The 23,343-nt window shown below is 47.5% G+C and overlaps 1 protein-coding gene across 2 annotated transcripts in view; it reads right to left on the bottom strand.

Annotated features, from left to right (window-relative positions):
- The window catches only part of ENOSF1 (enolase superfamily member 1), a 166,861-nt gene that overhangs the window by 135,742 nt on the left and 7,776 nt on the right, over positions 1-23,343 (bottom strand). For both annotated transcript variants that reach the window (XM_030212979.1, XM_030212972.1), the window contains exons 2-3: positions 19,657-19,765; positions 8,222-8,337 (exon numbers count right to left, since the gene is read on the bottom strand). In XM_030212979.1, the coding sequence (XP_030068839.1) occupies positions 8,222-8,337; positions 19,657-19,765 (225 nt within the window). The remainder of the gene's footprint in view (positions 1-8,221; positions 8,338-19,656; positions 19,766-23,343) is intronic.

Raw genomic sequence — 23,343 nt, forward strand, 5'->3', positions numbered from 1 at the left:
TCCACTCCCTCTACTTCCAACCCCCACCCTCCTTTTTCGTTCCCAACCCCTACCATCCGGACCTTCCCCCCCTTCTTCTTACACCTAACACCCTCCCCCTGTTCCACCTCTAATTTCCTCTTTCCTTCATCCCCCCCAGGACTCCCCCACCCTCCCCTCCCCCACCTTCCTCGATCTCCTCCTCCCTACCTTCCTCTTCCAGAATCTGAAAATGGTTCTCCACCCTACACTCCTGTGATCCAAATCCCAAGCCACCCAACTCCTCCCTACCCTTCCCCTCAGCCCCCCCTTTGTTTCTTACGAACTTGAACCCAACCCTTCTCCCTCCCCCCGTTCCCTCACCTGTTCCTCCCCCGTACCCCTGAAACCTCTTCCTCCCTCCTCCCCTTCTGCATCTTCCCTACTCCCTGTACCTCCGGGCCCTGATCCTGAAACCGCCCTCCCCTCACCCCCCCCCCCTCCTGAACCAAACTCCCCCATCCCCCACCCTCTTCCCCCTCATTATGAAAAGCCCTTGGGCAATCCCAAAAGGCATGCCCCAGATCCCCACAAAGATTGCACCGGATAGAGGAACATTCTTCCGAAAGATGATCCTTAGACCCACACTTTGCACACTGCTGTACCGGGCAGGACATGCTAAAGTGGCGGAAAGACCCACACCTAAAACATTGCCATGGCTGTCCTTTATAGAAGCACAGGATCCTATCTCTCCCGATAAAAGCTGCCGAGGGAATATGCTGGACCACCTGACCCACCTGTTTAAGCCTAACTAAAGCCCCCCCCACCCCCCCTGCCCATACTCTACTTGGATCCGGGAGCTTGGTTAGTGGAGTTCTCAACTCAGCATAAAGCTGAACCCAGAAGGCCAGGTCCGCCCCTGAGATGGATTCATTCTGGACTAAAAGGGTCACCTGCACCAGATCAGGTCTGCTTATCGGAATCACCCTATAATTTCTCCATTCCCCCCTCCCTCGAACTTCTTTGTACTTTTCCCAAAACACCTCCATCCCCCTTTGAGTCAAAAAGCTGACATCATATTCCGGAATGTAAGCCGGGTGGATGCAAGCATACAAATCTTCTGGAATAAACCCTAGCCCTAGTACCAACTGCAAAACCTTATCCCGGGATGGCATACCCCCCTCCCCCACCCATTTGAGCTGAACGACATTCCGGCGTTTTGGGATCTGCCCCTGCCCCCTCCCTCCTCCCCCAAACCCGTCTCCCCCCCTACCCGCAAAACCTAACCTCCCCCTCCCCTGCTCTCCTTCCCCCCTCACCACAGCCGCAAAAGATACCGACCTCTTCCCCTCCCCACCCCCGCTCTTCCCTGACCTGGAACCGTCCTGACCATCCAAACCCATGCCCTTCTCCAACTGCCCCTTCTGAGCTGTCCCCACCCCCCCCACCCCCCTACCTTCTGCAGCCTGCCCTGGCACCACCCCCCCCTTCCTCTCCCCTCCACTGATCACAGACCGCCACCTCCATAGCTTCAAAAGTACCCCCATTCTGTCCCTCTTCTCTTACCAATCCCCTACCCTGTCCATCCACCCCATCCAAAGCAGCCTCCCCCCCCCCAAGTCCAAAATGAAACCATTTACTAGACTGTCATTGTTCTCCAGATTTTGTCCACAGGGGAGATCCCCGCTTATCTGTTCAGAAGAAACCTTGCACTGCTGCTCCCTCTGAATATCCTGCTGCTCAGACTCCTCTGCTCCCAGCCGGCTTTCTGTTGCATCCTGCTCAGGAGGGTCCCGCGCCAGACCAGTCACTGTGTTAAGAGAGGAATTTCCCCTTGCTTCCTCCGGATTGGCAGAAACCTCCTTGTCTTTCCAGCTCTCGAAGGCAGGATTCCCCAGAGCCTGCTTGCCCAGCTGCAACTACTCCTTGTAACTTAGCAACAGTTCCTGCACTCAGGGAACCTGCAGAGTGCACCTGTGTTTGCAAGCAGAGCTCTTCTGCTGGCAACAGTTCTTCCACAAATGCACCTCCAACCAGGGGCGTATCTGCGTGGGGCCACAGGGGCCTGGGCCCCCGCAGATTTTGCCCCGGACCCCCCTACCGCCGTTAACCCTCCCTCCCTTGCCTACCGCCGTCACCTACCCCGAGGTCCGCTTCCTCCGGCTTTTTAAAATATTGCTTCAGCTGGCGGGGGACCCCAACCCCTCGCCAGCCCAGCCGCAATCTTTAACTTTTTCATCCTCGTCGTACAGCGCGCTGTGAAAGCTGCATGCATCTTTAGATCCAGTTGGATGGAGTCTGATGTCGCAGCAGGTACAACGTGCTGCGACGTCAGACTCCATCCAACTGGATCTAAAGATGCATGCAGCTTTCACAGCGCGCTGCACGACGAGGATGAAAAAGTTAAAGATCGCAGCTGGGCTGGCGGGGGGTTGGGGTCCCCCGCCAGCTGAAGCAATATTTTAAAAAGCCGGAGGAAGCGGACCTCGGGGTAGGTGACGGCGGTAGGCGGGGGAGGGAGGGAGTGTTAACGGCGGTAGGGGGGGGGGGTTGATGGCGGTGGGGGGGGGGGTTGACGGCGGTAGGGGGGGGGCTATAATGTGCCCCCTCACTCTAGCCCCTGCCCCCCCTACCGCCGAACCTCAGATACGCCCCTGCCTCCAACCAGAGTAAAACTGTCCTCTTTACCTTCTGCTGTCCTGCCTTCTTCAGGAAACCTTCTCTCTGCAAGACTAGGGACACTTGTCTGGAGCTCTTGTATGAAAAAGTCTGTATCTCTGGTTTCCATAGTCTGCAAATGTTTAGGAGCCTTTGTTTTGCAGCTCTTTCTCTGTCCTTGTAGGCTCCAGAGATACTACGAACTCCCTGCTGCCTCCTCCCCTCTCATTACCAGAAGCAGCCATCACAGTAAGTGCACCAGAATCTGTTTGATTTGCCAAGCCCTTCATAAATTGCAGTGTATGTCCAGTGTTTGTAGCTGGCAAGTCCTCACTCACACACTGTCCTTGTTGAAAGAGTTCTGCTGTACATACTGGGGAAACCTGACTCTGAGATTTTGCTGTGCCTTGTGCCATTCTCTCCTGGTTTATGTAAATTTCCCTTAAGGGATTATCAGTATTCTTCTTGAATTAAACCAAAGTCTTTTCTTTGTGTTAAAGCTGCTTTAACAAACGAGCCTCCTCTTTCTTGTAAATGTCCCGATTATCTCTCGGGGCCAGCCTAGTCATGGCTTTTGCCATCTTCAGCCGTTTCCCCTGCTCCTCTATCTTTCTCCAGGGCTTTAATCATTCGCACCCTTTGTACCACTTCTTCAGCCAGGTGCCCCGGTCCTTCACTCACCGACCGTACACCATCCTCCCCGTCTTCCTCCTCCTCCTCTGACCAATCACTATCATAGTCCTGTACGCCCAGACCCGGCTGAAGCTCCTGGTGTACCACCATCGGCTCCTCTCCTTCCACCGTCTGGAGGCCCGAGGCCCTCCCTATCCACCTCCTCCCTCCATGTTCTTCAGGCTCCCTTTCCGGAAACCGCTGGGTCATGGAGGAGGTACCTGTTGCCTCTTCATCTTGGAAACGCTGAGCCCTGCGGTCCACAGGGCTCCTTTCTCTGCTCCCCGAGGCTGGACTGAGCTGCACACAACCCTTCCGGGCCTTCTGGTCCGTAGGGCCCAGAGGCCCCATGTCCTGGGCCTTTCCTGGGAAACTCTTCCCCGGGCCTCTCTGCCCACCTGGGGAAGGAGCCAGCCCAGCACCCTTTCTGCTCTCTAGAGACCGAGCCTCCAAGCACATGTCCTTCTCTCACCACGTCTAGGCTGGAATGCCCTCCCGCAGGAGGTGGTGGAGATGAAAATGGTAACGGAATTCAAAAAAGCGTGGGATAAACATAAAGGAATCCTATTCAGAAGAAATGGATCCTCAGAAGCTTAGCAGAGATTGGGTGGCGGCGCCGGTGGTTAGGAGGCAGGGCTAGTGGTTGGGAGGTGGTGGCTAGTGCTGGGCAGACTTATACGGTCTGTGCCCTGAAAATGGCAGATACAAATCAAGGTCAGGTATACACATAAAGTAGCACATATGAGTTTATCTTGTTGGGCAGACTAGATGGGCCGTGCAGGTCTTTTTCTGTCGTCATCTACTATGTTATGTTACTATGTTATGTTTTAGAGGGCGTTTACCTTGAGAAAAAAAATCTCTGCACAAATATAACAGTGCTAGGGTGTCCCTATAGCCAGCCACTCCAAATGATGCACTGATTACACTTTCTAACATATTACTACTCTACCTATGAAACTGACGAGTTCTGAGGGCAGAGGACTGGCAGAACTGACAGCACATGCCTGAAGGCAGTGCTGCAGGGCTTCGCATTTGCTTTTTTTTTTCCACCGTTGCTGCATTGGGAGAAGCAGCAGCAGCAGTAGTAAGAAAAAACGATTACATCTCAGCGGGAGACTTTCCCACTTTAGAGGGAGGGCGGGGCCTTGGTAGGTCTGCCATGGGCATCTCTCTCTCTCTCCTTCCAGCCCCATGGGGCCCGGTATCGCTCCCCCCCCACCCCCACTGGAGTTTTCCAATCTCCTGCGCAGCCAAGCAGCCTCAGCAATGAAAGCAGTAAGCATGCTGCTTTAGGCCTGTCCTGGAAGCCCTTCTCTCTTCTACAACTTCCTGGAGGGGGGGAGGGGGGTGTAAGGAGAAGAGAGAGATGTCAGACTGCAGGGGAGAGGGAGAGGGAAGAGAGGGGGAGAGAAGCTAGATCTGCGGGGGGAGGGGGAGATACACACAGATGCTGGAATGGGGGCAGAGAACGATGAGATGTGTGGGGGGAAAGATGCTGGATCCATGGAGAGATGCAGTACTATGCGGAGGGGAGTGATGCCAGCCCTGGGGTGGGGATGCAGGAGAAAGGGGAAAGAAGAGGGAGGAGTAGGACAGGAAGAGGAATATGGACACAGGGGAAAGAATTGGGGGCACAAAGGGCAGACACTGAGCATGGGGGAGGGGAATAGGGATGGGGGAGAGGTGCTAGACAAGACAGATAGGGGAACACAGAAGGAATGATGGTGGACATGAGGAGAGGAGAATGGACAGGAAATACTGAAGGTAAAAGATGAATAGGACTACGGACTAGAGATGTGGGTGTGGGAAGGGGCAAAAGATGACTAAAGGATGGAGAAGGGGAACAGAGCGGAAGTTAACTGGGACTTGGTGATTGAATGGGAGAATGTTGGGGAGCATAGCAGGGAATTATGGATAGGAGAGATGGAGTGGAAATTTTGAGGGGACAGTGAGCACTTGGCAACTTTAAGTATGAATGGGGGTATACTGAAGGGTTGGAAGAATTTGTGAGGGTGTAATGAGGGATAACAGGAAAGGGGCAAGAAAAGGGGTTAACGTGTGGGGAATGGTTGAGACATAATGTGAATGACCTGGATGGCTAAAAAGAGGATGAGGCATTTAAAAAGGGATAGGGGGTACTGTGGGGGGAGGATGTATGGGAGAAAGAACATGGGTCTCCGAAGAGGTTGAGTGAGGGTGGAAATGGGGTTGAAAAGATTGTGAAAGAGAGGCAATAGTACACGGAGGTATAAGATAAGCGATGTAAGAATGGCCTTAGATGCAAGGGAAAGAAAAAGAGACAGGGATGGAACTAGGACTAATAGGGTGATGAGATGCAGTGGAGGGTAGATGAGGGCTAAGAGGACGAGTACAGAGCAGGGCTGTGGAGTTGGTACACCAAATCTTCGATTCAGACTCCTCTATTTTTCTACTGTCCGACTCCAGCTCCAACTCAGACTTACTGATAAATATTAGGCTTTAAACTTTTTGTTCTGAATCTAGATCCAGGACACACACACATATTTATATAAAATGATAAAATTTACCATATATTAGTCAGCACTCATTGTTGCATAAGGAAGGCTCCTTTGGATGCAGAACATATGTTTGCATTTAACAGTCACAATGCAGAGTCACAGGTCAGTATTTTTTTTTTTTTATAGTAGAGTTCCAGGCAACATATTTTAACTCAGATAATTTTTGTTGATTATAACCAACGTAGGCATTTTTTTGTATTCCTTGGGAATCTAGGCAACTGCTTAATTATTGTTTAGTGTGAGGGGAGCTCCTCACCCTCCTTCCTGATCACAGTTTTCAGAGGGTGCCTTGGGGGATGCCACTTCATCCCTTGCCTCAGGAAATGCAAACAGGGCAATTGCCCTGGGCTCCAAGCCTGCTGAAGATGGAGACAGCACAGCTTGGAGCCCAAGGCAATTGCCCTGTTTAAATTTCCCTAATGCTGGCTCTGGTATAAGCCCACAGCCAGAGCCCAAGTGCAGCCTCCTTGTGTGTCCTATTAGGCCACTTGATAAAGGACAGTCATTCTCCCTCCCAGCAAACTGGATAGGCTTAACAAGCAGTGTGCAGCAAGAGGGGAGTAGAGTGCACAGACATGAAGGTCTGTGGAGAAAAAGACAAATCCAACAGCAAAGGAGCATGTGTATCAAGAGAGGTTACTGTCTATTTCTGTTGGTGAAAGAAGAAAAGATTACTCAGAGTTGTAGGAGGAAGTTCTGTGAGAAGGGAACATCTCTCTGGGTAAGTGAACGTTATTTTGCTCTGTGACTGAAAGATTAGGATAAGAAAATTTGTAGATTTATTGATAAAAACAGTCTGAAATTTAAAAAGCAAACTTTATTTATTATCTAGTTTAAATAGTATAAAACCCTTTTTCCCATAGTCTTAAACTTGAACTTTCTGCCAGAGCTTGAAACTTAACTGTCAGAGCCTACAGCATTAACAGATAGGCCCTGCCGTGCCTTCTAGAGGCTAGATCAGTGTGCAGCAACATGCACGAGGCAGGTCAGCTTGGCAGCACCCTGTAGATTGTTCTGCCAAGTGTAGGTAAGTGTTCTGACAGCCGAAGGACAACATCTTCATCTGGCGGGGCTTGGGAATCCCTGCCAGCTCAAATATTTATAATTTGAGTTGGGGGTCACTGGGCAGACAGGGATGGAGGAAAAATGTGTCTGGAGCCGGCTAACACACAGCACTTAACCAGCTATGGGTTACCATATAAAGAGAAGTGCACACACATGGAGGTCTCTGAAGAAAGATAAATCCAACAGCAAAGGAGCTTCTATGGTATGCAAATCTATCTCATGCATAGTTATTATGGATTTCTTAAAATCCTGACTGCCTGGGTGTGTCCCGAGGATTAGGTTGAAAACCCTGGTTTACAGAATGCTACACTGCATCATGGTATTTATTTATTTCACTTATAGACTGCTTAAAACCTAAGCAGGTTCCAATTCTAAAACACACACACAATAAATAATCATACATACAAACCGAATCAAAGACAATTACTATGATTACTGGCAGCTCCTCTTAAGTCTATATTTTTGATCTACAAAGGAGATTGAGCTTATAAAGGGAGTCTCAGGTTAGAGTGCATCATCTCACCTTGATCGGTCTAATTAAAGATTTAAGATCATTTGCATCAGTTAACAAATAGTACTGTACCCCTGATGCTGACCTAGAGAGTGACTTTAGTATTTAAGCCATATACAGTACAGTCTTGATTACCAACATAAATGGGACTGATCCGTTGTTAGATAAGTAAAAAGTCAGTGAAAAGTCAGATAATACAGAAAACAATGATAACCAAACAATGCATAGAGAAAGGCACAGAGTTCCTGATTGGAACGCTAAAAATAATTACTGTACACGTGCTTGGTCTAAAATAAAGATTTTTAAATAAACATGATGACATCACGGTGGGGGGGGAGGTCTGTCAGATATGCTGGTTGGTTGGATTAGTCGAGGTTGGATAATCGAGACTGTACTGTATGTGATGTAAGGGATTCTGCATTTGATACATAAGAGGAATGTTTTTACATGTATTGGACACATGCGCATATTTTCAAAGCACTTAGCCTTCCAAAGTTCCATAGAAACCTAAATAAATAAAAAGAAAAATAAATAAATAAAATCTAAATAGATCACTATATTCTCTTTCATGTCTTAACACCTCAGCCATAAAAAAAAGTATATTGTGTGCCATATGCCTGCCGTTTCCTGACATTTATCAACAGAAATATTACATTTTTTAATCAAGCCGTTTAGGTAGCACAGGTGCAGAAGGAATGAAGAGACACCATTAAAGTTATGGGCAGGGGAAGTTCAGTTACTACATTTTGATTTACTGAATAGCTCAAACTTCAAAAGATACAGGAATACCAGAGACTTGATAAAATATATATAGATATACCCATCTGAGCTGTCCATCGCTGGTGAGTTGCCTGTAGAATCCTCTAAAATTGCCAACAATCTCTTCAAGTTCTTTATTGACTACGTGCGCAGCGAAAGCTTTCACAGCACATACAACTAGGAAACAAACACAGATTTGTATTTGTGTGCACAACAAAACCACACAACATCCTATTTTACACAGGAGTGTCTATTTCATAAATGGAGCCAAAGAATATTTCAAAAAAGATGTGGAAGCAGGATGGTCTTTCAAAAAAGAAGCCAAAGAACAACACCTTGTACAGACAAAATATTTATTGGCTGTTGATACGTTCAAAGTCACTTTGGAGACTTGACACGGAACCGTGTTTTGGAACAAATGCCTAACTCAGGAGTCTTGAAAAGTGTAGAGGTGCAGATTGAATAACGGACACAGTGAAATAGCCTGTACTGACAAGGCAATTAACTTTTTAAAAAGACTCTGTGCAGTCATGAACAAAAACACGGACGTTGTACTCTGTCCGTTTTATTGCATTCAATCCACACCTCTATATTTTAAAAAGAGGTCAATTGTCTTGTCAATACAGGCTATTTAACAGTGTCCGTTATTCAATCTGTACCTCTACACTTTTTCAAGACTCCTGAGGTAGGCATATATGCCAAAACACGGTTCCGTGTCGAGTCTTCAAAGTGACTGAGAATATCAAGAATCAATAAATATTTTGTTTGTACAAACTTTGCTCCTTGGCTTCTTTTCTGAAAGACCATCCTGCTGCCTCCCTACATTTTTTTTTTTACTCTTTTGGCTGCAAATGCATAGGGACTCGTGTTCCTCCACCCTTTTGTGTTTTTTTTCTATTTCATAAATGGAACATCAAATTAGAATGTGTTCAATTTCCAGCCTATTTTACAAAAGACTCACTAAGGCAGCATCTGAACAATTACATAAATAATTCCATAAAGCTACATATTCAGAAAAACAGCAGCATCTCTCAGCTGCTTCACGTGTAGGCAATAAAAAATTATTAAAATGAGAAACGGTACAATACCCAATCAATATGATAAACAGCTCATATGTATGCAAATAAGGGAAGGAATAGAGTACTATACAAGTACAAAAGGACCAATGTTAGGCTATGGAGTCTTTTATGGGGCATCCCATTCCAAGCCCTTCAACCTTAAGTTTATTCTGTCTCAATCATTTATTCTCCACAGCTTGCAAACATATATCTTCCAAATTTTATTATCCTCATAAATATTTTAAAAAATACTAGACTCAAGACACACTCCAACATATAAGCGATACCAAGAAAGAAAAAAAGGACTTAGCTCAAAGTATATTTTGGCGACTGCCATCACTCAGACATTCTCCTACGGAGCTGCTCACTATTTTTGCGAGCAGCTCATTTGCATGCAATTTCATTTAGAAATAGCCAGTGGTTGTCTCCAGGGACTTTAGTGCATCGGCCACTTAGGATGTAGGAACCTTTGTCAGCCCTATTCTCACTCAAAGCACTGTTCTCCACCTGTGTGAGCCCAGGCCACCCATGCAGTGAGGGACTGGACTCCCCAGACCTGCTGCAGTGTTTTCAAACTGCCTGTGCTTGTCCCCAGCCCAGCTCCAGCTCCTTCTCAGGCTGAATCCCTATGTATACCTGTATCTTTTTGCTCAGTTTCCATACCTTAAAGTCGCACCCCTCCCTTGTTCGAGCTGAACAGAAAAGTTGACATCTTCGGTGGGAGACCCACCTAAGCAGGAGACCTGGTAGGTTTGTAAACTATCCTATATAATAAAACGCACCTCCAACGCAGGGGCGTAGCTACGGGTGGGCCTGGCTGGGCCCAGGCCCACCCAATTTCAGTCCAGGCCCGCCCAGCGCCAGCCCCAGCACCCATTGCCGGCCACTGCTGCTTTTCCTGTTGAGCAGCAGGGCCGGCGCTACAAAAAGAAGAAGCGCTAACGGCGCTAAGGACGAGAAATGTTAAAAAAAAAAAAAAAAGCGCGGCACCGGCAGGCACTGTCTTGGCAGCCTTGAGGCATTGGCTGCTGAGGCATTGGCTGCTGGCTCGCAGGCTCCTCCCGTCTGCGGGAGGAGCCTGCGAGCCAGCAGCCAATGCCTCAGCAGCCAATGCCTCAAGGCTACCGAGACAGTGCCTGCCGGTGCCGCGCTTTTTTTTTTTTTAACATTCCTCGTCCTACGGTCCTTAGCGCCGTTAGCGCTTCTTCTTTTTGTAGCGCCGGCCCTGCTGCTCAACAGGAAAAGCAGCAGTGGCCGGCAATGGGAGCTGGCGCTGGCATGCAAGGCGGGCCTCGTCGAAGAAAAGAGGGAAAACATGGAAGGATGGGGAGAAAAAGAGGGAAAACAGATGGAAGGATGGGGAGAAAAGAGGGAAAACAGATGGAAGGATGGCAGAGAATGAGGGAAAACATGGAAGGATGGGGAGAAAGAGGGAAAACATGGAAGGATGGGGAGAGAAAGAGGGAAAACGGATGGATGGGGAGAGAGACTCTGGATGGAAGGATGGGGAGAGAAAGGGGAGAGACTGGAAGCATGCAGAGAGAAAGGTGAGAGACTGGAAGGATGTGGAGAGAGAAGGGACACTGAACAGAAAAGGGTAGAGTGATACAGAGACACTGGTTAGAAAGAGGGAGAGAGACATTAGATGGAAGGATCAGGAGAGAGGCTAGATGGATGGAAGGATGGGGAGAGAAAGAGGGAAGACGCTGGATGGAAGGGTAGGGAGAAAGAGGTGACACTGGACGGAAGGATGCAGAAAGAAGAGAGCTGCTGGATGGAAAAGGAGAGTAGTGAAAGACTGGAGAATAAGAGGAAGGGGCATGGGGAGAACAAGGGTGAGAAAAAGATGAAAAGCCATAAGTAGATGAAGGAAATTAAAGAATGGATAGTAAGAATGAATTAAATCAGGACAGAGAGAGAGAGGCAGAAAAATATTGAAGAAAGCAAAGAAAAAGGAGAGAAAAATGAGAAATGGCCAGGAAACCGTGGCAGAAGAGTTAAGCGAAAACGAAGGAAAGCAGAATCTAGAGACTGGGAGCGACACAATGAGAAAAAGTAAATGGCCATACAAGAAAGGTAAAGAAAATAATTTTATTTTTAATTTAGGATAAAGTAATATGGTACCTGTGTTAATGAAGTTTCAGAGATCAATACTTCCTTCCTTAGGTCAGGCGAGGATACCGTAAAGAGTAGTTACTTACCTGTAACAGGTGTTCTCCGAAGACAGCAGGCTGCATATTCTCACAAGTGGGTGACGCCACGTCGGCCCCGGAGGATTTTAAAGCAAAATCTCAAAATCTCTTTACGGCGTTCCGTCGCACGAGCGATCGTACTGCGCATGTGCGCACACCTATTCCCGCTCGCCGAGCGGACACGCCCTTCAGTTATATCCAAAAGATGGAGGAGACAACTCCAAAAGGGGAAGGTGGGAGGGTTTGTGAGAATATGCAGCCTGCTGTCTTCGGAGAACACCTGTTACAGGTAAGTAACTACTCTTTCTCCAAAGACAAGCAGGCTGATATTCTCACAAGTGGGGTATCCCAAGCTTTCAGGCTTACACAACAAACAGTGGTCAATAGAGTCTCGCAACGGCGAGGCCAGAATAAAAATTGACCTGAAAAGAAGAAACATCTAAATGAGTGTAGCCTGGAACAGAACAAACATGGGCTTAGGAGGGTTGGAGTTGGATTCTAACCCCAAAGAAGTTCTGCAGCCCCGACTGCCCAAAACCGACTGACGCGTCGGCTATTCTGCTGAAGGCAGTAGTGAGATGTGAATGTGTGGACTGATGACCACGCCGCAGCTTTGCAGATCCCTTCAATAGTGACTGATTTTAGATTAGTCACCGATTCAGCCATGGCTCTAATTTTGTGAGCCGTGACATGGCCCTCTAGAGTCAGTCCAGCTTGGACAAAAATGAAGGAGATGCAATCTGCCAGTTAAGAAGAAATGATGCGGTTTCCGACAGCAACTGGCATTAAAAGAAATAAACAACTGGGCGGACCTTGCGAGGGAGCTCGTCTGCTCCACGCAAAAAGTGCGCAGCTTGCTTTCGCCAGGGCTTGTAAGATGAGGGAGAAAGCATGTTGGCAAGACAATTGACTGGATCAGATGGTACTCTGATACCAGCGCCCGTAAGAACCTTGGCTGCATGCGAAGAACTACTCTGTTAAGATGAGAAGTAAGGTAAGGAGCTTGAGCTACTAGAGTCTGAAGCTCACCGACCTTTCGAGTTGAAGGAACAGCCACCAAGGAAAATGACCTTCCAGGTCCAATACTTCAGATGACAGGAATCCAGTGGCCCGAATTGAGCTTGCAGCAGCTGGATGAAAACGACATTGAGACCCCAAGATACTGAATAAGGAGTGATAGGGGCTCTGACCGAAGCATAAGAGCCAACTGTAAAAATTATTGGGGGTGCTAAGCCCAACAGAAATAATCCCCCTTAGACACATACAAGGAATTCTCTCAATACTGTGGGAGAAGTAAACGTCATGAAGTGGACAGCTAAAGGCTGACCTTTTACACGTTGATGATAAGCTCTTATTGCACGAAGATGAATACTGACCGAGTTGGTCTTGAGACCAGATTCAGACAGGTGTAGAAAGAACTCAAGCAAGGTCTGTATAAGACTAGAGGCAGGATCTAGGGCCTCGCTGTCACACCAGACGGCAAACCTCTTCCATGAAAAGAATAACACCTCTTTGTGAAATCTTTTTCTGGAAGCAGGCAAGAGTCGGGAGACACTCTTCTGGAAAAGTCAACGAAACCTACACTCTCAACATCCAGACCGTGTGAGCCATAGATTGGAGGTTGGGATGTAGAAGTGCCCCCTCGTTCTGCGTAATGAGAGCTGGAAAACATTCCAACTCCAGAAGAAGAGGGAATCGTATCTGACGTAGCTAGAAAGGAGCAATGAGAATCATGGCTCCACAATCTTGCTTGAGAATCAGCAAGTCTTTTCCACCAGATGTATGGTAGGATACGCATACAGAAAACTTGTCCCCCAAAGAAGGAGAAAGGCATCCGATGGTAGTCTGCCGTGAACCTGCAGCCTGGAACAGAACTGAGGGACTTTGTGATTGAACTAAGTTGCTCAGCCTGTCGGCCAGACTGCTGTTTACGCCAATTAGATAAATGGCTTGGAGAAAACAAGCCGCGTTGGCGAGCCCACCGCTACATCTGCATGGCATCTTGACTCAGAGGACAAGATCCAGTACTCCTTTGTTATCGAGTACATCACAACCCGATTGTGTGGTTGATTAAAATAATTAGGTTGGATAGCCAGGAGGGATGCAACCTTCGTCAGCAGCTTTTGACTGAGTAAGGTGGACTGGACACCTCAGAATCAAAATGGAGAGAATTAACCACCTCTGAGGGGAATTCCGAAGACTGGCGAACAGTTGGGTTACATCCTCTAGATGTGCAAAAGTGTCAAGGGAGTGACGTGAACTGTGGAAGCCATGTGTCTAGAAGTCTCAATATTACTGTGCTGTAATCTGTTGAGACGGGCAATCAACGTGTTAAGGGAACACTTGCACTCCCAGTCCATGAAGATACGCTGCAACAACAGCTAGGCACTAGGAAAAACATACTCTGGACGCAAAGTGAGTAGAAGTATCTTGTAAGCCCAGAGAGCATAACCATTCGTTTTCCTGAAGTATGGGAAGAAGGATGCCCAGGGAAATCATCCTGAACGAAATCTGTTGAGGCCCCTTATGTCTATGATGGGACGGAACCCACAAGGAAGGACCTGGGATAGAAACTCAATCCTTCTTACCCTTGTGGAACAGGCTCGACTGCATTGGTACTGAGAAAGGCAGAGTGTTCCTCTGCAAGTACTCACTGTTGATGGAAGCTAAAGGATTAAACTTCCAATGAACAATGTGGAGGGTTTGATTCCAGATTGAGAATGTATCCTAACCGGACTATTTGAAAAAAAACCCCGGTTGGAGGATATAGAAGTCACCTGTGGTGGAGAATATTTGAACTTCCCCCCGACAGGCAGATTGGCCGGTACGGACATTTGTTGTTGTTTTTTTTTTTTTTTTATATAGTGGCTATGCTGAATTGGAGCCACTCCAAAACCCCTCTCTGGTTCCTGCGGAATAGCTGCAGGAGCCTGATTAGGTGCACGCCGCTGACTAGAACGAGCGTGCTGATCTCTTTAAAGAAGTTCCGAGATGAGGAAGTGTATGCACAGCATATCAACAATTTTCTGCTGAGTCTCCTCCTCCAGGTGAGAGGCACACAGTCATGAGAGTCTGCGCATCACCATACCTAGAGCAGAAATCTAGGTGTTACAATACAAGTGATGAAAACGCCATTGGACAGGAACTTGCGACACTTGGAAAAAAGATGTAGCCTACTCCGGTGGGAATGTTCATAAAGATCTGGCAGGACTTGGTCTTGGACGCGATCATGCCAGCCTGGTACGCCATTCTCCAAAGGAGGCTAAGGATGTATGCTCTGGCCTCGGGGGCGCCGAAGCAAGTTCTTAGAACTGCTATCAGTTCTGAGTTGAAGATGGTAGTCCAGGACCTCGAGCATCTGGCATTGGGCTGATTGACAATCTCCATTGTAATGTGTCAAGACAAATAGAGGATCTATAGGATTCTCAGCAGAGAAAACCCCATGACCTTCATGTTCATCAGATGAACCATCATTGAACTGAGCCAACTACTCAAACAGAGCAGCTCAGATGCAAACATTGACCAGTATAGAGCAACTGTCATACATACAATTCTACAGAACAGCTATGGAAAAATATGTTCTCCTGTAGCAAAATGGCTGTTCTTAACATGCATTTCTGGGCCTGGAAGCCAAGGTATGGAGGCGCGGTAAGTTCTACGAGCGAACACCCATACCAGAGGCAGCATCGGTGAAGGAGACCAGTTGAAAAGCTAGATGCCGCGGGAGGCGGTAGCATCCATGGCATCCAATGGTACCCATGGTCTCAAAGCCAAGGACAACATCTGGCAATGCAAGGGAATCGAAACCAGACTGCCAGATGACTTCCATAACAGAGATGTGACCGATGGTACTGATAGTACTCATGGCACCGACGGTGCCGATGATACACATGGACCGATGACCCCCGGTACCAATGGAACCCATGGTACTTGGTACCGATGATAGTCATGATATCTGGTATCGATGGTACCCATGATACCCTAGTACCGAAGGGACCCTTGACATGTGGTACCGATGGTACCCATGATATTCGGCACCAACAGCACCGACGGTACCTATGGTACACATGGTATCGACGGTGCTCAAGACACCTGGTACCAATGGCACCCATGGTACCGATGGTACCTGGTCATGATATTTTGTATCGACGGTACTCATGTACCGACGGTATCCATGATACCTATCCATGGTACCGACGATACCCGATACCGATGGTACTCGTGATACTCGGTACCGATGGGCGATGATACCTATGATCGATGGTGCCCATGATATCTGATGCCGATGGTGATACCTGGTGCCGACGGTGCCCATGCACCGAAGACACTCGGCACCGATGGTACCCATGGTACCGATGATACCCGGTGCCGACGGAATCCATGGTACCGATGGTACCGGTACCGACGGGACCCATGGCACCGACCATGGTACCAATGTTCCCGGTACCGATACTCCTCGGTACCGACGCACCGGTGACATTCGGCACCGACGGCACCCATGGTACCGATGATACTCGGTACCGACGGCACCCATGGTACCAATGATACTCGGTACCGACGGTACCCATGACATCCGGTACCGATGATACTCGGCACCGACGGTACCCATGACACCCGGTACCGATGATACTCGGTACCGACGGTACCCATGACACCCGCGATGCGGTGTATCGACGTCCAATGCCAGGATACCTCCATAATAGAGGGAGCAACGCTCTCGGCACCGACTGATGTCTGAAGCCCGAATACCTCCATAACAGAGGGAGCAAAGCTCTGGGCACCGATGGTACCGACACCCGCTGATGCGCCCGAATGACCTGCCAAGCAGGAGGCGCCGAGGCAGGTGGAGACCTACTCGATGCATAACTATACCCAGCGTGCATCGGTCTCTGTCGGACTCCAGAAACTCCTTCGGGCATCCCTGACAAGTAGCATAAGTCTCGTCTTTGAGACACTACTTGCGCTTCACAGGGAGATGATCCGGTCCTTTGGGCATCCCTGGCAGAGTAGAATACGTCTCGGTACTTTGAGACACTACTTGCGCTTCACAGGGAGATGATCCGGTCCTTTGGGCATCCCTGGCAGAGTAGAATACGTCTCGGTACTTTGAGACACTACTTGCGCTTCACAGGGAGATGATCCGGCCCAAGACACTTCCGCCGATGCGTCCGAATGACCTGCAGAGCAGGAGACCCCGAGACGGGTGGAGACTCACTTCAAAGGTTACACCACTGATATTGTGTCACCAGGCTGCCCATTCAGTGGCTAACCAGGGATGCACCTGCTTAGGTTCCTGGTTTTTCCTGTGACATACACCTTCACCACTTGTGAGGCTCAAAGACAGTAGTGTGCTGAAGCAGGCTCTCACAGCTCTCGAGAGCAATTTGTTTAAGTTTTAATAAATGGATCAAAAAATGTGGGCTTGTTTTATTTGCTGGCTAGCCCACAGATAACAATATACCAGCACTTTTGAAGAAAAAAGAAAAAGAGAAGCTTATATGCTTCGTTGAGGCACAGCCCCTTGTGACTCTGGCAATTACTTAAATTTTTTCTTGCCTCAGGTACAAAAAATACCTGTATATATAAGCCACAATGAGCCTGCCATAAAAAGTACAAATGAAAAAATAAAAAAGAGATTTACTCCGAAGACCTGAAGAAAACACGAAGCCCTAACGAACTCCGTGTCTCCTCAGACGCGGAAAAAGAAAAACTGAAGGGCGTGTCCGCTCGGCGAGCGGGAATAGGTGTGCGCACATGCGCAGTACGATCGCTCGCGCGACGGAACGCCGTAAAGAGATTTTGAGATTTTGCTTTAAAATCCTCCGGGGCCGACGTGGCGTCACCCACTTGTGAGAATATCAGCCTGCTTGTCTTTGGAGAACAGCATTATACTGACCTGAGGCAGGAGGTTTTGGCCTCTGAAAGCTCATTGAAAAGGGTGTTTAGGCTATTAAATAAATTTTCTGAAATCTGATGCACTGAAAAGCAGCACTTTACCCTGTGTGACAAATGCATCTGATTAGCGTGACTAAATTTTGCTGGGGGAGGGGGGTAGAGAGAAAATTTTGTGCCCACCCACTTTGGGTTCAGGCCCATCCAAAATTGGCAGTCTGGCTACGCCACTGCTCCAACGTTCTGAAGCTGACTCCGTGGCAGTGAAGCCTGAAGCATTCGTGCTCTCTGTAAGGCTCCTTCTCCTGAACTGACATCACGTACTTCCGGGTACGTCAAACACAGCAGCGACCAACCACTGGAAGAGAACACTGCAGTGTTGCTAGGCAACGGACCGCGACGGCACACGCATGAGGGTGTCGTTGTCCCTCCCTTCCTCCCTCCCTCCAGGGGCGTAGCCACGGGCGGGACTGGACGGGCCCAGGCCCAGCCACTTTCCCTCCAGGCCTGCCAACCCAACTCACAGACCTGCCAAGTCTCCCGCAAAACACGCGGCGCCAGCTCCCATTTCCGGCCGCTGCTGATTCTCCTGTTGAGCAGCAGCAGCCGCTACAAAAAGAAAAAGAGCAATAAATATTTTTAAAAAGCAAGTGTGGCACCGCAGACAGCCATCAGGCATTGGCTGTTGGCTCTGCAGACGCTCCCCCTCTCGCCTCTCACATCGCTGTGCTCCTCCGGGGTCCTACTCCAGGGGCAGTGATGTGAGAGGTGAGAGTGATGTGAGAGGTGAGAGAAGGAGCGGCTGCAGAGCCGACAGCCAATGCCTGATGGCTGTCTGAGGTGCCGCGCTTGCTTTTTAAAAACATTTATTGCTCTTTTTTTTTTTTGTAGCGGCCGCTGCTGCTCAACAGGAGAAGCAGCAGCAGCGGCTGGAAATGGGAGCTGGCACCGCGTGTTTCGCAGGAGACTTGGCAGATCTGTGTTGGGTGGGCGGGCGGGCCTGGATGGAAAGAAGGGGATAGAGAGAAAGACACTGATGGAAGAATCGGGAGAGGGGGGTAGACGGAAGGATGGAGAGAGAAAGAGGGAAAACAGATGGAAGGTTGGGGAGAGAAAGGGGGAGATGATGAATGGATGCAGAGAGAAAGGGGAAAGACTGGAAGGATGTGGAGAGAGAAGGGACACAACAGAAAAGGGTAGAGAGAGAGACACTGGATAGAAGGAGGGGGAGAGAGACATTAGATGGAAGGATAAGGAGAGAGGGTAGATGGGTGGAAGGATGGGAAGAGAAAGAGGGAAGACGCTGGATGGAAGGGGAACGACGACCCTGTAACTTGGAGGGAGGGGGGGGGGGGAGGACGACCCTGGAACTCGCAGGGTCGACGACCCTGGAACTGGGAGGGGACGACCCTGGAACTCGGAGGGAGGGAGGAAGGGAGGGGAACGGACAACCCTGGAACTCGGACGGAGGGAGGGACCCTGGAACTGGGAGGGAGGGGACGACCCTGGAACACACTCTCTCTCACACACACACACACACTCACACCCAGTCTCACCACTCTCTCTCTGTCACACACACACACTCTCTCTCAAACATACACTCCGAGGAAAACCTTGCTAGCACCCGTTTCATTTCTGTCAGAAACGGGCCTGATTTACTAGTATATACAAAATTCTTGTGAATTCAATTAAAATATATGAACATAACGAAGAGCTAAACACCATGATTTTGTTGAAATGCTTTTCTCTCTCCACTATTCCAGCAACTTAACACACCACACATAGTTCTGACATTTGGGCTTTTTGATCTTTCTTTGAAATTTAATTTTTTCATTAACATCTTATATAAAAAGTCAAACCTTTAAAAAGAACATAGGAAATGCAATATTAAGAAATCTAATTGCACAAAACATATCCAGTCATTATTGAAAACCCTGATAGCAACAGGAGGGAAATAATACCTGATAATGCGATGCTTGATCAAGCAGAGGCAAAGGTCTAGTCAATTATCACATCCCGAATAATAAAGATTAAACAAGAAAGAATTTAATTGGCAGGATACTTCTGGAGGTGCTATTATTTGAGAGCACCATGAGATCCTGTTGGGATGAAAAAAATTTCTGCCTAACCAAACTATTTTTTTCTTCTTTCAAATAATACCAAGCAACTTCTAACTTATTTATTTGTTACATTTGTATTCCACATTTTCCCACCTATTTGCAGGCTCAATGTGGCTTACATAGTACCGGAGATGCGTTCGCAGACTCCGGTGTGATCAAATACAAACTTACAGCATTATCAAACTTCAACGCAGGTATCTAGACAGTGTCTAAATGGGTGAGAGAACAACTTACCAACTTCTGTTCCTTTGCCCAAAGTAAAAGTTAACCCATAACCTTTAAGTCCATCCTTGGCATCTGTTTCTATTACAACATAGGCGGCAGAATAGTCAGGGTCTGTATGCTGTATTTAATACATAAAACAGAAAGATATGGCAGTTGAAATAAATAAAATGATAGTCTTGGTAGCATCTGGAAATTGACTTCTGCTTGTGTTACTTTTGGCATTTGGAGATGTTGTATTTCATTATTTCCTCAATAAAAGTGTTAAAGATAGAAGTGGAGGGTAGGTAGGGTTAGGGGAGGGGTATGGGTGGGGAGGAAAAGTCAAATTGTTGATGATATGATTGTTCTTATGTTCATGTTTGGAAGATTTGGCTCTGTAATATGCAATTTGTAGAGTTTGTTGTTTATTTACTTTCAATTTCATCAATAAAAAAAATGTTGAAACATAAAATACATAAAACTTTAAAAGGTACAGCTGCTGTATTTTAAATACACTGCCAAAAAAAAGACACTCATCCGACTACTTTTACTGTAGTGCCATAACTACCCCAAATGTATTTAAAAAAACAAACAAACAAAAAAAGAACACTTAGGGACCTGTTTACTAAGCTTAGCTAGAGGTGTGTTAGCGTTTTTAGTGTGTGCTAATCGTGTAGGTGCCCATAATATTCCTATGGGTGTCTGTCTACACAGTGCACGCTAATTTTTAGCACACACTAAAAATGCTAGCACACCTTAGTAAACAGGGCCTTTAGTTCTTTAGATTGTAAGCTCCTTTGAGCAGGGACTGTCCTTCTTTGTTAAACTGTACAGCGCTGGGTAACCCTAGTAGCGCTTTAGAAACAAGTAGTAGTAGTAGTTCTGCATTAGGGAAGATCTTTTATAAAGAGAAATCACAAAAGCCACTATAGTGTAAGTTGCCAAAACAACAACTTTTCAACCAATTAAGGTGCAAAAGACTCTAAATGCCAAGTACAGGCTCAACTTTTAATGATTACAGAGGAGTAGGACAGCTTCCCCTGTCACTACAGCTTCTGTTCTCAGATCCAGGGTCATAGCCCCAGGTACTGTATGCTCCTCCCCTTCTAAACTGTAAAGTACTGGGGTCTCTCAACATCAGCACTGGTATGGCCTCTATCCTCCAAACTTGACAGCTTCCAGGTGAGACTGTGCGCCAGCCACTCTAATGACACAAAACATCTAACATATACCGCCTACTCTGGCCAATTAAATTTGCTCTTTGGTACACACCAGGCTGCAGTCTGAAAAAGTGTGCATCAAGTGTCAAAGTTAATCTGAACCTTTCTTATGTGGTAAACTGACAGGAAACTGAGTTGGAACTTTTTCCATTGCTCATCCTATATAATAATTCTCACCTCCAACAGGATGTGCTTGGGACCCTGCCTGCCGGAAGTGGTCTGCTAGGCAGGCACGCACTGACCTCAGTGACAGACAATTTGGCAAAGCAAAACAATCTGAGTGCTGGCCATTAGGACACAGGGTTGATAGGAGAGTTTTAAAAGACTGAAGGAAACGAAAGTGTTAAACTGGAGAAGGGGGGGAGTTGTGAATGACTGAAAGACATGCAAATTTGGGACAGGAAAACAATCTCAATGCTGGCCATTAGCACACAGGGTACATAGGAGAGTTTTAAAAGACTGAAGGAACCAAAAGTGTTCGGGGGGGGGGGGGGGGGGGGGGGGGCAAGTTCTGAATGAATGAAAGAAATGAAAATTTACGAGAGGAACACAATCTGAATGCCGGGCATTTGTACACAGGGTAGATAGGACACTTAAAAAAAAAAATGAAGGACGTGAAAGTATTACATCTTGGGGGAGGGGGGTGAGGAGGAAAGCGGTGGGGTATCCGGATACTGGGCGTTAGGGCCACGGGGGTACATAGACTTTTGAAAGCCTTAAGGAACCCAAAGTGTGGGAAGGAGGAGGAAAAGGAGGGGAGGGAACGGGGTGAGGGGCATTAGGAACAGGGGAGGGGGCCCTGTCACACACTCTCATTCTCACACACACACTGTCACACAGACAGTCTCACTCTGTCACACACCCGCACATTCACTCTGGCTCTCTCTCTCAAACATACACACTCCCAGGAAAACCTTGCTAGCGCCCGTTTCATTCGTTCCAGAAACGGGCCTTTTTTACTAGTATAGTATGTTTCTATCTCAAGTCACCTTGGCTGTTTTTTGTTCCCATTCAGCCATTTTGTGCATAAATCTATCCCCCACTGTCGATGGGGGGGGGGGGGGGGGGGGGGGGGGGGGCTGCCTCCACAGTCCAGAAAGCTAACAGAACCTTGCAAACCAATAGCAGTATTAACCAAAACAAACCATGTCAGCCCGGCTATTGACTCATGGCAGATCTCTCCCATCAGCGGCACCTAATACACCTATTCAATGGACTGTTTAGTCACCTGCGCTATGATATACAAATTGTGGCATCACAGCAGCTGTGGTTTGCTACATTCCAAGGAGATTTTAATAGTTATACACATCTTAAACTTTCCAAGACACAAACCCCTTGTACATATACAGATTATTTATTTTATTTTTTGATGATTTTAGCTCAAAAAAAATCTGTTCATAAGGAAGTAAGATTACATCCCACTCCTGTATAAAAATAGGTAACCAGGCTGTCCATATTTTAAATGCAAACGTTTTTGACATTATGCTAAAAGACACAAAACTCCTGTGCACACAAATTTGTAAAAAAAAAAAAAAATTAATAAGGAAAAAAGCATTTGTATTGGTGTACTGACAATCTTTGAACTTAGTGCACAACAGCCTGCCAGTGATCCACTACATGACTCTTGCCAGCTGTGTCCGGTTCCAAATGGCATTGTTTTGCAAAGCCCTCTAGTAGTGGAGGGGTAGCCTAATGGTTAGTGTAGCAGGCAAGTCACTTAATCCTCCATTGCCCCAGGTACACAAAGCTTACATTGTGAGCCCTCTAGGGACAGAAAAAGTACCTGCATATACTGCTGGATTCTATATAGCGCGCCAAGCATATTCCATAACAAAGCAGATTATGTAATTGGCTTAACACGCTAATTAGTGTTGATAACTGCACCTAACGAGCACTAATTATCAATAATTAGAATTTACATGCAAAAAACTACAAAGTTGCAGCAAAATGGGGCCTGTGCTGGCATCGGCGCATGTTTTTGATGCTCGCCGAGGCCCCCTTTTACCGCAGCGGGTAAAAGGCATGTTTCCCATGCGGCCATTTTTGGGGTGAGCACTTACCGCCACCCATTGAGGTGGTGGTAAGGGCTCCCACACTAACACGGCGATTACCACCGGATACACACCAGCGCTACTAAAATCACTGCAAATGGCGCATGCTGGGGGAGGGAACTACCGCTAGGCTGTTGCGTTAGCCTGGCGGTACGTCCCATTTAGTGAGCAGCAAGCCTGCACTGGGCTTACCAACACTTCATAAAAGGGCCCCCTAGCGTATTCTGTAATGAACTGCGCCTAAATTCTAATGTGTGCAGTTCAAAAGGGCCATGATTATGGGTGGGGAAATGGGCATTTCATGGGCTTATAGAATATGGCCCAGTACACGTAAATCTACGCACAGAGATTTACATGTTTCCGTTGGTGTAAATGGAGGCTCGTAGTTTTAGGCACTGGGATATCAACTAAGCATATTCTATATGCTGCGCCTAACTCTAGGTGCC

Source organism: Microcaecilia unicolor, chromosome 1 (genome assembly GCF_901765095.1).
Source record: "Microcaecilia unicolor chromosome 1, aMicUni1.1, whole genome shotgun sequence".
Lineage (NCBI taxonomy): Eukaryota > Metazoa > Chordata > Amphibia > Gymnophiona > Siphonopidae > Microcaecilia > Microcaecilia unicolor.